Source organism: Macaca nemestrina, chromosome X (assembly GCF_043159975.1).
Source record: "Macaca nemestrina isolate mMacNem1 chromosome X, mMacNem.hap1, whole genome shotgun sequence".
Classification (NCBI taxonomy): domain Eukaryota; kingdom Metazoa; phylum Chordata; class Mammalia; order Primates; family Cercopithecidae; genus Macaca; species Macaca nemestrina.
The window spans coordinates 105,345,265-105,358,276 of NC_092145.1; the positions used below are offsets into that span (position 1 = coordinate 105,345,265).

Below are 13,012 nucleotides of genomic sequence, written 5' to 3' on the forward strand. Positions count from 1 at the left end.
TTCCAAGAAGAGTTGCAAGTCTTATGCTCATTATTTCACCTGGGTCTCTCAACAGACCTTCAAGCTAAGTACTCTAATCCTCCTTTGACATTTCAAGGGACTAAAGATGTCTTCATGTACCCATGTTCTTTCCTCTCTGCTCTACCCTTTTACATGCTGGGTTAAACCTCAAAGTGGTCTCAAGATAGCTATACTTTTTCCAGGCCTCATGGATTAAAATGTTTATATCCCTAAGCAAAAGAAGAATTTGTGCATCTGATATTTTCTAGGAGCAAAAAATTATTTCACAGGAGTCCCCAGGATATATTTTCTTCTTTCACCTAGGCCAACACTGGGTCACATACCCATTTCTCAAGATAGAAAGGATGACCATTAGTCTGAGATGGAAAGATTTTGGAATACAATGGATGCTGCGGAGTCAAGCACAATATTCCCTACACCAGCATACACACTGTTGTGAGAGGCTTTGTGTGTGTAGGAGGAAGGCAGGGAGAGTGAGACAAAGAGAGCCTGTAGCAGGATAGATTTCAAAGTGCAACACTGCGCACTGAGCAAAAACAGACTGAATGTTTTGATATGCTGCTTATTCCCACTTTATAGGTGAAGAAGTTGAAACTCAGATTATTAAGTGATTAGCTCCAGATCACATAGCTCTTCTAAGAAGAAGAGCCAGGTATTCCACAGAGGAGTCCACTTTCCTAATCCCCAAGCTCTACAGGTTCTATAGGCTGTGAGATGTTGTCTCCCTTAGCCATGCTGAGCCTCAGATTCCTCATCTGTATAAAAGAGATAAGGGAAATACGTACTCTACATGGACACTGTGAGACTTAAGTGAGACAATACATGTAAAACACTTGGGAACCCAGTAGATTTAGTAAACAGTAGCTCTTCCCATCATTGAATCTATTATACAACATCCACCACTTGGATGACACACAGATACTCACCTAAATGAGCAAACAATTACTGAGGGCTAGAGGTAGGATCCTCTGGGGGAGGGGACATTGTCAGGACCGGAAAGACTACTGACGCTACAGATCCCACAGCAAAAAGTCACAAAATCTCCTGTGAAAACTTCTACCATTTCCCTAAGGATGCTGTGTGGGCATCACCCTCCTCCATGACATTTTCTTCAGCAATATCCTTCATTCAGTCTCTGGCCATCAGATCTCACCTCCCCAGCTTCCTGGTCCCAGGCCCAGCCACAATCTCTATTCAGGACTGTAACAAGGTATCTCTTCAGTGAATTATGGAATGCAGGCCCATTTTGATGGCAGATTTGAGGTTGAGGGAGTAAGAGTCCATCAAACCTTTGTTATGAATGAAAAATCACGTGGAGAATGTACAACAACTAGATGCTTCCGGTCAAAGTGTAGGACAACAGTCACAAACCCTAGTGAATTCATGCACAGGGATTTGCTATGGTCACTCATTACTAATATATTATTTTTAATTATTAGTAACAGGTATAGTAGTTATACTTTGTTGAGTATCAAGTACTATCATGCTAGCAATAAATGAACTCTAGGCATTCTGTGAGGTAGGTCATCATCTACTTAGAGAATACTTCTCTGACATGCCTCTAAAATATTTTCAGCAGGTGGTAGTCATTTATAATTATCATAAAATATTTCTAGCATATTTTCTGTGAAGATATATAATTGCACTTCCTGGGTAGTGTCATGTAACTAGTTGTGGCCTACATAAACAGAAGTAATTCATATCATATCTGAGACCGAGTATTTGATTTCTAGGGCAAGACTCTCCAGAGCATTCTCTTTTCTTCTGGCACAGTGACCAGTAATATTCAAGATGGCGGCTGTTTTAATTGTGGTACCTAAATAACTACAAATACCACATTACCACTCTTGTTTCATGATGTATGTGTAGTGTGGTTAAGAAAAATCCTATCTATTTACCACTGAGCTTGTGGGTTTGTTTCTGTAGCATAAGCAAGTCTGTCCTGAATTATACACTGTCCCCTCGATAGTTATTTTCTGTCCTTTCACTCAATTATTTCCTGTGTTGGCAGAATTCTAAAGATGGCCTTTCAAGATTCATGTCTCCTGGTTATTCAATCAAATGCCTATCTAGATGTTGCTTTAAAGGGATTTTACAGATGTAATTAAAGTCCCCAGTGAGTTGACCTTGAAACACAGATATTTTTTTGGGGTGGGCCTGACCTCTTTAGGTGAGTCCTTTAAAAGCTGAGTTTTCTCTAGCTGGTGGCACTGGGGGAAATTAGAGAGATTTGAAGCATAAAAACCTGAGGAACCATTGCAGGCTTGAATATGGAAGAGGCCACCTAATGAGGAATATGGATAGCTTCTAGAAGCTAAAATCAGCACTCAGATGATAGCCAAGGAACTGAGGACAGTCCTACAATCACAACGAACTGAGTTTCCTACAGTCATAACGAACTGAGTTTTTCCAATAACAGGAATGAACTTGGAAGAAGACTGCAAGCTCCACATAAAAACACAGTAAGTGGACATCTTGATTTCAATGACGGTGGACCAGACTTCTAACCTACACAACTGTGAGTTAATAAATGGGCGTTGTTTGAAGCCATTAAATGTGTAGTAATTTGTAATGAAACAATACATTTCCCTTGTAGCATTCGTCACAATCACGCATTTTCCTATTCATTCATTTTTTTTAATGTTCTAACTTTTCCACTAAAATAAAAGGAGTAGTTTTTCTGGTCTTACCGCCCATCTAAGCCTTGAAGTTATTTTGTGGTCATTTCCTTTTGTTCTCCTGGCTCAAGAATTAACCATAACAAATGAGAGTGAGAAACAAAAAGAAGCTACTAGCCAAGTCACAATTTATCTTGGCTTTTATGTACTCTCAGAAATAACAAAAATTATGTAAATTATTGCCTCAACCTAAATTTATTTTTGGGACCAAAATATAAGAATTTTCCCTTATCATCCAGAAAGCATCCCCTTCTCACATCACTATAAAAAAGTCATAAACCATACCCCTTCCCCATCTTGGAAAGGAGTAGGGGAGTGGGGTGAAATCTTAAGAAACAGATTTTTCAGATAAAATTCAACATCCCTTCATGTTAAAAACTCTTGATAATCTAGGTATTGAAGGAACATACCTCAAAATAATAATAGTGATACATGACAAACCCACAGCCAATATCATATTGAGTGGGCAAAAGCTGGAAGCATTCTTCTTCAAAACCAGCACACGGATGCCCTCTCTTACCACTCCTATTCAACATAGTATTGATGTTCTCGTCAGGGCAATGATTCGGGTAAGAGGAAGAAATAAAGGGTATTCAAATAGGAAGAGAAGAAGTCAAATTATCTTTGTTTGCAGATGACATGATCCTATATCTAGAAAACCCCATCATCTCAGCCCAAAAGCATCTTTAGGTGATAAGCAACTTCAGTAAAGTCTCAGGATACAAAATTAATGCACAAAAATTGCTAGCATTCCTAAACACCAACAACAGGCAGAGAGCCAAATCATGAATGAACTCCCAATCACAATTGCTACAAAGAGTATAAAATACCTAGAATACAGCTAACGAGGGAAGTGAATAACCTCTTCAAGGAGAACTACAAACCACTGCTCAAGGGAATCAGAGATGACACAAACAAAGAGAAAAATACACCGTGTGTGTGGATAGGAAGAATCAATATTGTGAAAATGGCCATACTGCCCAAAATGATTCAAAGACTCAATGCTATTCCCATTAAACTACCACTGACATTCTTCACAGAATTAGAAAAAAGCTATTTTAAAATTCATATGGAACCAAAAAAAAAAGAGCCTATATAGCCAAGACAACTCTAAGCAAAAAAGAACAAAGCTGGAGGCATCACGTTACCAGACTTCAAACTGTACTACAAGGCTAGAATAACCAAAACAGCATGGTACTGGTACAAAAAGAGACACATAGACCAATGAAACAGAATAGGGAACTCAGAAATAAGACCACACACCTACAACCATCTGATCTTCAACAAACCTGACAAAAACGAGCAATGGGGAAAGGGCTCTCTATTGAATAAATGGTGCTGGGAGAACTGGATAGTCATGCCAAAAATTAAAACTGGACTCCTTCCTTACACCTTATACAAAAATTAACTCAAAGTGGATTAAAGACTTAAACGTAAAACCCAAAACTCTAAACACCTTAGAAGAAAATACATTCAGGACACAGGCACGGGAAAGTATTTCATGATGAAAATGCCTAAAGCAATTGCAACAAAAGCAAAACTTTATAAATAAGATCTAATTACACTAAAGAGTGTCTGCACAGCAAAAGAAACTATCAACAGAGCAAACAGATAACCTACAGATTAGGAGAAAATTTTTGCAATCTACCCATCTGACAAAGATCTAATATCCATAGGCTACAGGGACTTTAACAAATTTACAAGAATAAAACAAAACCCCATTAAAAAGTGGGCAGAGGACATGAACAGACACTTCTCAAAAGAAGGTATTCATGAGGTATTCATGTAGCCAACAAACAAATGAAAAAAGCTCAACATCACCAATTATTAGAGAAATGTAAATCAAAACCACAACCAGATACCTTCTCATGCCAGTCAGAATGGTGATTATTAAAAAGTCAAGAAATAAGAAATGCTGGCAAGGATGAAGAGAAACAGGACTGCTTTTACACCGTTGGCGGAAATGTAAATTAATTCAACCATTGTGGAAGACAGTGTGGCAATTCCTCAAAGATCTAGAACCAGAAATACCATTTGACCCAGCAAAGCCATTATTGGGTATGTCCCCAAAGGAATATAACTCCTTCTATTGTAAAGATACATGCATGCATATGTTCACTGCAAAACTAGTCACAATAACAAAAACATGGAATAAACCCAAATGGCCATCGATGATAGACTGGATAAAGAAAATGTGGTACATATATACCATGGAATACTATGCAGCTATAAAAAGGAATGAGATCATATCCTTTGCAAGAAAATGGATGGAGCTGGAAGCCGTTATCCCTAGCAAACTAATGCAGGAACAGAAAACCAAACACCACATGTTCTCACTTATAAGTGGGAGCTGAACGATGAGAACACATGGACACATGGGAGGAACAACACACACTGGGGCCTGTCGGCAGGAGCAGGAGCAGGGGCAGGGAGAGCATCCAGAAGAATAGCTAATGATGCTGGGCTTAATACCTAGGTGATGGTTGATCTGCGCAGCAAACCACCATGGCACACGTTTACCTATGTAACAAACCTGCACATCCTGCACATGTACCCTAGAACTTAAAATAAAAGTTGAATAAAATAAAAAGAAGAAACAGATTTATCAGGCTGGACATGGTGACTCACACCTGTAATCCCAGCACCGTGGGAAGCCAAGGTAAGAGAATCATTTGAGCCCAGGAGTTCGACACCACCCTGGCCAACATGGCGAAACCCTGTCTCTACTAAAACTAAAAAAAAAAAAATTGCTGGGCATGGTGGTGCGTGCCTGTAGTCCCAGCTACTGGGGAGGCTGAGGCCAGAGGATCACTTGAACTTGGGAGGCGGATGTTGCAGGAAACTGAGATTGTGCCACTGCATTTCAGCCTGGGCGACAGAGGGGGACTTTGTCTCAAAAATAAATAAATAAAAATTAGTGACAAGGGATCTGGCAAGATGGCCGAATAGGAAGAGCTCCAGTCTGCAGCTCCCAGGGAGACCAATCCAGAAGGCAGGTGATTTCTGCATTTCCAACTGAGGTACTCTGTTCATCCCACTGGGACTGGTTAGGTAGTGGGTGCGGCCCACGGAGGGCAAGCAGAAAGAGAGAGGGGCATCACCTCACCCAGGAAGTACAAGGAGCTGGAGGGCCTCCCTTTCCCAGGCAAGGGAAGCCGTGAGCTTGGAACCACAGCATGACAGACCCCTTCACTCCACTAGAAAGGCAGCTGAAGCCAGGGAACCAGTGGTCTCGCTCAGCGGATCCCACTCCCATGGAGCCCAGCAAGGTAAGAACCACTGGCTTGAAATTCTCACTGCCAGCACAGCAGGCTGAAGTCAACCTGGGAGGCTCGAACTTGGTGGGAGGAGGGGCATCCGCCATTACTAAGGCTTGAGTAGGCAGTTTTCCCCTGACAGTGTTAAGGAGGCCAGGAAGTTCGGACTGAGCAGAACTCACCACAGCTTGGCAAAGTGGGTGTGGCCAGACTGCCTCTCTAGATTCCTACTCACTGGGCACGGCATCTCTGAAAGAAAAGCAGCAGCCCCATTCAGGGGCTTATAGTAAAACTCCCATCTACCTGGGACAGAGCACCTGTGGGAAGGGGCAGCTGTGGGCACAGCTGCAGCAGACTTAAATGTTACTGCCTGCCGGCTCTGAAGGGAGTAGCAGATTCTGACAAGGAGGTTTCTCCCAGCACAGCACTAGAGCTCTGCTAAGGGACAGACTGCCTCCTTAAGTGGGTCCTTGACTCCCATGCCTCCTGACTGGGAGAGACCTCCCAGCAGGGGTCAACAGATATCTCATACAGGACAGCTGTGACTGGCATCAGGGCGGTACCGCCTGGGAAAAAGCTTCCAGAGCACAGAGCAAGAAGCAATCTTTGCTGTTCTGCAGCCTCCACTGGTGATACCCAGGAAAACGGTCTGGAGAGGACTTCCAGCAAACTGCAGCAGACCTGCAGAAGATGGGCCTGACTGTTAGAAGAAAAACTAAAAAACAGAAAGCAGTAACATCAACAAAAGGACCCCCACACAAAAACCTCATCGAAAGGTCATCAGCCTAAAAGATCAAAGGTAGATACATTCACAAAGATGAGGAAAAGCCAGCGCAAAAATCCTGAAAATTCCAAAAACCAGAATGCCTCTTCTCCAAATGATTGCAACTCCTCTCCAGCAAGGGCACAGAACTGGACGGAGAATGAGTTTGACAAATTGACAGAGGTAGGCTTCAGAAGATGGGTAACAACAAACTCCTCAGAGCTAAAACAGCATTTTCTAATCCAATGTAAGGAAGCTAAGAACCTTGATAAAAGGCTACAGGAACTGATAACTAGAATAACCAGTTTAGAGAAGAACACAAATAACCTGATAGAGCTTAGAAACACAGGACGAGAATTTCGTGAAGCATACACAAGTATCAACAGCTGAAATGATCAAGCAGAGGAAAGGATATCAGAGACTGAAGACCAACTTACTAAAATAAGGCATGAAGACAAGATTACAGAAGGAAAAATGAGAAGAGATGAACAAAGCCTCCAAGAGATATAGGACTATGTGAAAAGACCAAACCTACAATTGATTGGGGTCCCTGAAAGTGACGAGGAGAACGGAATCAAGCTGGAAAACACACTTAGGATATATTATTCAGGAGAACTTCCCCAACCTAGCAAGACAGGCCAACATTCAAATTCAGGAAATACAGAGAACACTACTCTGTTACTCCTTGGGAAGAGCAACTTCAAGACAAATAATAATCAGATTCCCCAAGGTTGAAACAATGGAAAAAATTTGAAGGGCAGCCCGAGAGAAAGGTAAGGTTACCTACAAAGGGAAGCACATCAGACAAACAGCGGATCTCTCTACAGAAACCCTACAAGCCAGAAGAGAGTGGGGGCCAATATTCAACATTCATAAAGAAAAAACTTTTCAACCCAGAATTTCATATCCAGCCAAACTAAGCGTCATAAGGGAAGGAGAAATAAAATCCTTTACAGAACATCAAATGCTGAGGGATTTTATCACTGTCAGGCCTGACTTATGAGGGCTCCTGAAGGAAGCACTAAACGTGAAAAGGAAAAACCAGTACATAACCTGAACAGACCAATAACAAGCAACAGATCAAAGCCATAATAAAAGTCTTCCAGTAAAGAAATTCCCAGACCTGATGGCTTCACTACTGAATTCTACCCAACATTTAAAGAGGGACTAATATCAATCCTACTCAAACTATTTTGAAAAATAAAGGAGGAGGGAATAGTTCCAAACTCATTCTATCAGGCCAGTATTACCATGATACCAAAACCAGACAAAGACACATCAAAAAAAGAAAACTACAGGGCAAAACCACTGGTGAATATTGATGCAGAAATCCTCAACAGAATACTAGCAAATCAAATTCAGCAATACATTAGAAAGAATAATCATCATGACCAAATGACATTTATCCCTAGGATGGAAGGATGGTTCGACATATGCAAATTAATATATGTGGTAATGCGTATCAATGGAATAATGGATACAAATCATACAATCATTTCAATTGATGCTGAAAAGCATTTAATAAAACTCAGTACGTCATCATAATACAAAGCCTCAAAACACCAGGGAAAGAAGGAACATACTTCAATGTAATAAAAGGCATATACCACAGACCCACAGCTAGTATTGAAGTGGCCTCGTTGTCTGGGGTAACACCCAGAGTTACTGGTCTCACAGCCAAGGAAATCAAGGACATGGGCACACCAAGAGTGAGGTTTAGAGCAGAAAGTTAATACAAGAAACAAAGAGACCAGTTTTGTACTACAGAGAGGGGTCCCAGAAAAAAAACAGTTGCCATCCTGCAGTGAAATGCAGGGGTTTTTATAGATGAGCTAGTGGGGAGGCAGTATCTGATCACCCACACAGGGTACAAACAACCAGTTAGGACCAGGTGTACCATCTGCATAGGGTGTGAATCTCTGGCAGCCCCAACCCTAATCTTTTATTATGCAGGCGGGTCCTCAGCCTGAGCTACAACATGTTGCTCATTTTGTACTTACTGTGTATGTGCTAAAAAAGGGGAGATGGAAAGTCCATGGTGGACATGCCTGGCCCCACGTGGCCTTTTCTATCAGTGCAGCTGTTGGCATCCCCCATGAAAGCTTCTAGCTTCCTATCTATCTATGATAGAATATCAATGTACCAACATTTTATCTCCATGTACCATCTCAAACACAGGATTTAAACTTTCAAAAAAGATTCAATTCTCAAGACTATTAAAGATCCAGAAATAAATTTAACAAAAATGTGCAAGGATTCTTTGCAGAAAACTGTAAAATTTTATTAAGAGAATGCTATCAGTCACATTTCCAGCATAACAATAATATTCTTGGTTTCAGTCTTCATTTCTCTTGGTGTAAACCTATCGTTGCGCATCACCTAAAACATAAATATACAATTAGGACCCGTTACTCAGCAGATTTTTATTCATATGACACTAGAGGTATACAACTACCATGTTGATGAACTAATATCAGAACCCTGAGGGTGACCCTTTAGCCTACATCCAGTTAGCCTCTGAATAAACTCTGAAGGTAGACTTCCAGGCATATTAACAATATTTTTAATTCATGCCACTTTTTCTAGTAGAATAAAGAAACAAAGAGACTGTTCAACTTCAGAATGAATTCAATCAAGTGAATCTATTTGTATGTATAAGTGGAAAGCAAAAAAAAAAAAAAAAAAAAAAAAGCATATACTTTCAATGAAAATTCAACGAAACAAAATCCAAAGGGAAAAAGATATTTTTAAAGTATCATTTAAACATTTTGATATGAAATAACACTCTGAATACAGAATATGTTTAGAACTCCCTAAGTGAAGGAAATAGAAAAGTCAGTATTACATTTGTTTTGTGCCTCTTGTGAAAAAGTGTAAAAACGTTACTTTGGACTAGTTTAGCCATTATGCAGTTGCTTTAAGTAGGGCGAACATTTGTCCCTATATTCACCGGTCCTCCTGCCTCTTTACATGCCTAAAAGCAGTTCACTCTATACAGTAAACTGAATATGCATACTAGCTGTAAGACATTACCATCACAGTAAACATCACAATATAAACTGACGTTTATTATAAACATGTTACGTATTTGTTAAAAACAAGCCTCTACAAAAATATCTGAAAATTATTGGCTGTTGGTTAAATGACTTACATTCAAAAGTCAGAACACGTTTTCCTATCTTTTTTTAAACATGACACATAAAATCGTATGTATTTATCACGTATAACACGAAGCTTTAAAATATATATACACACTGTGAAATGGCTACATCAAGCTAATTAATATCTGCATTACTCCACATAGCTGTGAAGACACTCGATATCTACTCTCTTACCATGTTTCATATCTTTCATATCATAATCCAATTAACTTTGACCCAATTTTTCTCCATCTCTTGAAGTCCTGGCCTCAAGTGATCCTTCTGACTCGGCCTCCCAAAGTGCTGGAAATAAAAGCATGAGCCAGCATACCTGGCCCTCTATCTCTAACAGTGTGTAAGGCAGCCACTGGCGTCTGAAATACCTTCAAAGAATCTTTAGACGTGAAGTATAATACTAACGTAGCAGTAATTTTACCTCTGTGTCACACAAAATATAATATTGTGAAAACAGACACCCTATAGTTTGCATCTTAATTGAACAACATACCTGCTTCCAGCACTTTAGTGGGATCAAAAGTGGGCAGAGTCCCCTCCCTGACATCAGGACCATCTCCAGGCTCATCCTCTATCTTAAGCAGAGCCAGTGCCTGTTGAAAAGCTTCCACGTCAGGCCCTTAAAAGACAAAAAGGTCATCAGTTTACAAATTAAAACATGAACTATGCAAGAGAAAATGATAATGTGTATTCCCTCATCATTATGAAATAAAAACCTGTAGGCTAATTATTTCAGGAGTCTGTTGCCAGGAAAACAGGAAACAGAGATGTCCAAACATTGCCCTTTCCTTTCCCAAGGCTGGCTCTAGACAACTTACTTGTCCCTTTTGTACTCATTTGTTCTTATTCTTATCACATTAAATCAGTGATTTGTTTGAGTCAGTCTGACTAGACTATGAGCTTTAGGCAAAAAATTGGCACTGACATCTCCAGCACTGAGTATATTACATGGTATGTGGAAGCATTAATAAATGTGTATTAAAAAGTTTCTTTAAAAATACATGAGATGTCCGCAAATGGCAGACTAGGAAGCTGCAAGCTGCCATTCTTCCACAGAAACATAAAAACAAAACAAAACAAAACAAAAAACAGAAAATGGCCGAGCAAACCATACAGGAGCTCTGGAAAACACTCACAGGCTTATGACAACCATGCAAGTACCCTATCAATAAAAAGCCTCTGTCAAAATGGTAGGAAAGTTTTGTGGCTTTTTATTTGTCCTTGTCCCACCCCTCCCCACAGTAGCAGCAGGAAATGTTTAAGATCCCTTCCTAATATTTTCTGTCTTCTTGTTACTGGTATGTCATAAAATATAATGCATAAATATACCTCCACCACCCATAAGTATTATTCTACACTCTCCCTTCACCTTGAACAGCAGGTGCTCCTTCATTTTCGATCTCCCCACTAGGTGCAATACCCTGATTTTCAGATGGTGCTGCTTCTTCTTGACGTTTTTCCTCAGTGGGCTGCTGGACCTAAGGGTTTAAGTGTGTGTGCGAATAAAAACTCAATAATATAAATACACAAATGCATATGTGCATCGAATCATAAATCTAAAACATATTTCCAACAGATATATATATATATATATATATAGAGAGAGAGAGAGAGAGAGAGAAATATCCAAATCCATACAGTTAACACCAGAATATGATATTCCTGAACCAAAGTTTCCTTCATGAGATGCCATCATCATTTTTTATCAGCATGGAACACCTGGACCAGTGCATGTACACTAGCTCAAAAACATTTTTTAAAATAAACTACGTAAATAGAAAACATCAAATGTTAAAGAACTCACAATCACAGATCCAACTGGTTGGGAAGACTCTTTGTCATTTCCTCTTTCTGAGGATTGGGATCTTGTTCTTACAAGCTCACTCATATTTCCCACTGAAAATAGAATATTGTTATTTGGAAAAAGTGTGTAAGAACGTAGCTACATATATGAAAATTCCATAGCAAAATGGTGATTTGTACTTTTTAAAATTTTGAAAATATATTCAAAATAATTCATAGAGCAATGATAAGTACTCATGCTTTCCAATTAAACTAAGGACAGATTTGTTTGTATCATAGCTCAGAGGCATAGAAATCACCTTAACGCCATAGCAAAAGACAGAGGACGTTTCTGAGATTTGGTTTAACAACTATACTCTCCACCATGAAGGCATTTAGGAAAAAATGGGCAGAGAATTGAAACTGAAATGACTACTGCTTTCGTCCCACTCTGATTTGCTAGGCGCATTTCACCGCCACACTCCTCCCAAAATTGAGTCTTGCAGGAAAGCACAAGCCTCACCCATTCCTTCCCATGACGTTCATGGCGGAGGTGAGAAATTGTGAAACAGAGTAAACGTTATGCTCCTCACGGGACACCTCTGCCAGGCACTCTACAGACCTCAGGGCCGCAGTCACCAGCCCACAGCGTTCCCAGTTCCCAGGCCCCTTCCTTACCGAACACGCTGTCCCTTTCCGCGCCCCTAACAAGAAGTCTAGAAACTCTCCTGTCTCAGAGGATTCCAGGAGTTTTCGGGACTCAGACACCTCTAACAGCACCCGCAGCACTCGCCCCATCTTCACGAGATCCTTCCCCTCTGCGGCCCACCTTCCTCCCTCGTCCCAGGCCAGCCACAAAGACAAGTCCCATGGTGGCATGGCGACCTGGGAGGAGCCAGACGATGACTGCAAGGCCCTTTTCCCACAGAAGCCACGGACTGTGCTGCAGGACCTGTGCAAAGCCAGCTGGCTCCTCCACACATTCACTCACAACTAAATTCCCAGGAAGACTGCTCTGCGAACCTACCAGCTGCGTCTCAGTCAGTGAGAAAGAATCAAAATGGTGGAAAGAATGAAGACACAACCTCTCCCTGCAGAGCTCTGCGCGGACAGAAGGTGGGCAGCAAGGCGCATGCGCAACAACAGACACGCGCAGCAACAGACATGCGCAGCAACAGGCCTGTGCAGCATGCGCACTGAGGGGGGCATTTGCCTCGAGACTGAAGTTTTCTTGCCTCTGTGGAGAACCTAAACCACCAGTGCTCCTGAAATCGAAAATGAACTTGGAAAGCACTTTTCTTTTTCTCCCGCCCAACCTTTCTTTCCCTTCCAGTGGCTTTGGAGAATATGAGCCCC

At 40.9% G+C, this 13,012-nt stretch overlaps 1 protein-coding gene across 1 annotated transcript; it reads right to left on the reverse strand.

Annotated features, from left to right (window-relative positions):
* Positions 1 to 8,975: 8,975 nt before the first annotated feature.
* Positions 8,976 to 12,802, reverse strand: LOC105493761 (putative G antigen family E member 3). Its single transcript, XM_011761633.2, has 5 exons — positions 12,684 to 12,802; positions 11,679 to 11,770; positions 11,244 to 11,352; positions 10,368 to 10,493; positions 8,976 to 9,098 (listed from the first exon to the last, which is right to left on the reverse strand). The coding sequence occupies exons 2-5, from the start codon at positions 11,760 to 11,762 to the stop codon at positions 9,082 to 9,084; spliced, it is 336 nt and encodes a 111-aa protein (XP_011759935.1). The 5' UTR covers positions 11,763 to 11,770; positions 12,684 to 12,802; the 3' UTR covers positions 8,976 to 9,081.
* Positions 12,803 to 13,012: the final 210 nt, after the last annotated feature.

What these genes read in the sequence shown, in the direction of transcription:
- LOC105493761 (XM_011761633.2), bottom strand. Translation starts at nt 11,762, where the DNA reads ATGAGTGAGCTTGTAAGAACAAGATCCCAATCCTCAGAAAGAGGAAAT. An exon ending in AACCAGTTGGATCTGTGATT is followed by an intron (nt 11,353 to 11,678) that starts GTGAGTTCTTTA and finishes TTAAACCCTTAG; the next exon opens with GTCCAGCAGCCCACTGAGGA. An exon ending in AGGAGCACCTGCTGTTCAAG is followed by an intron (nt 10,494 to 11,243) that starts GTGAAGGGAGAG and finishes TTGTCTTTTAAG; the next exon opens with GGCCTGACGTGGAAGCTTTT.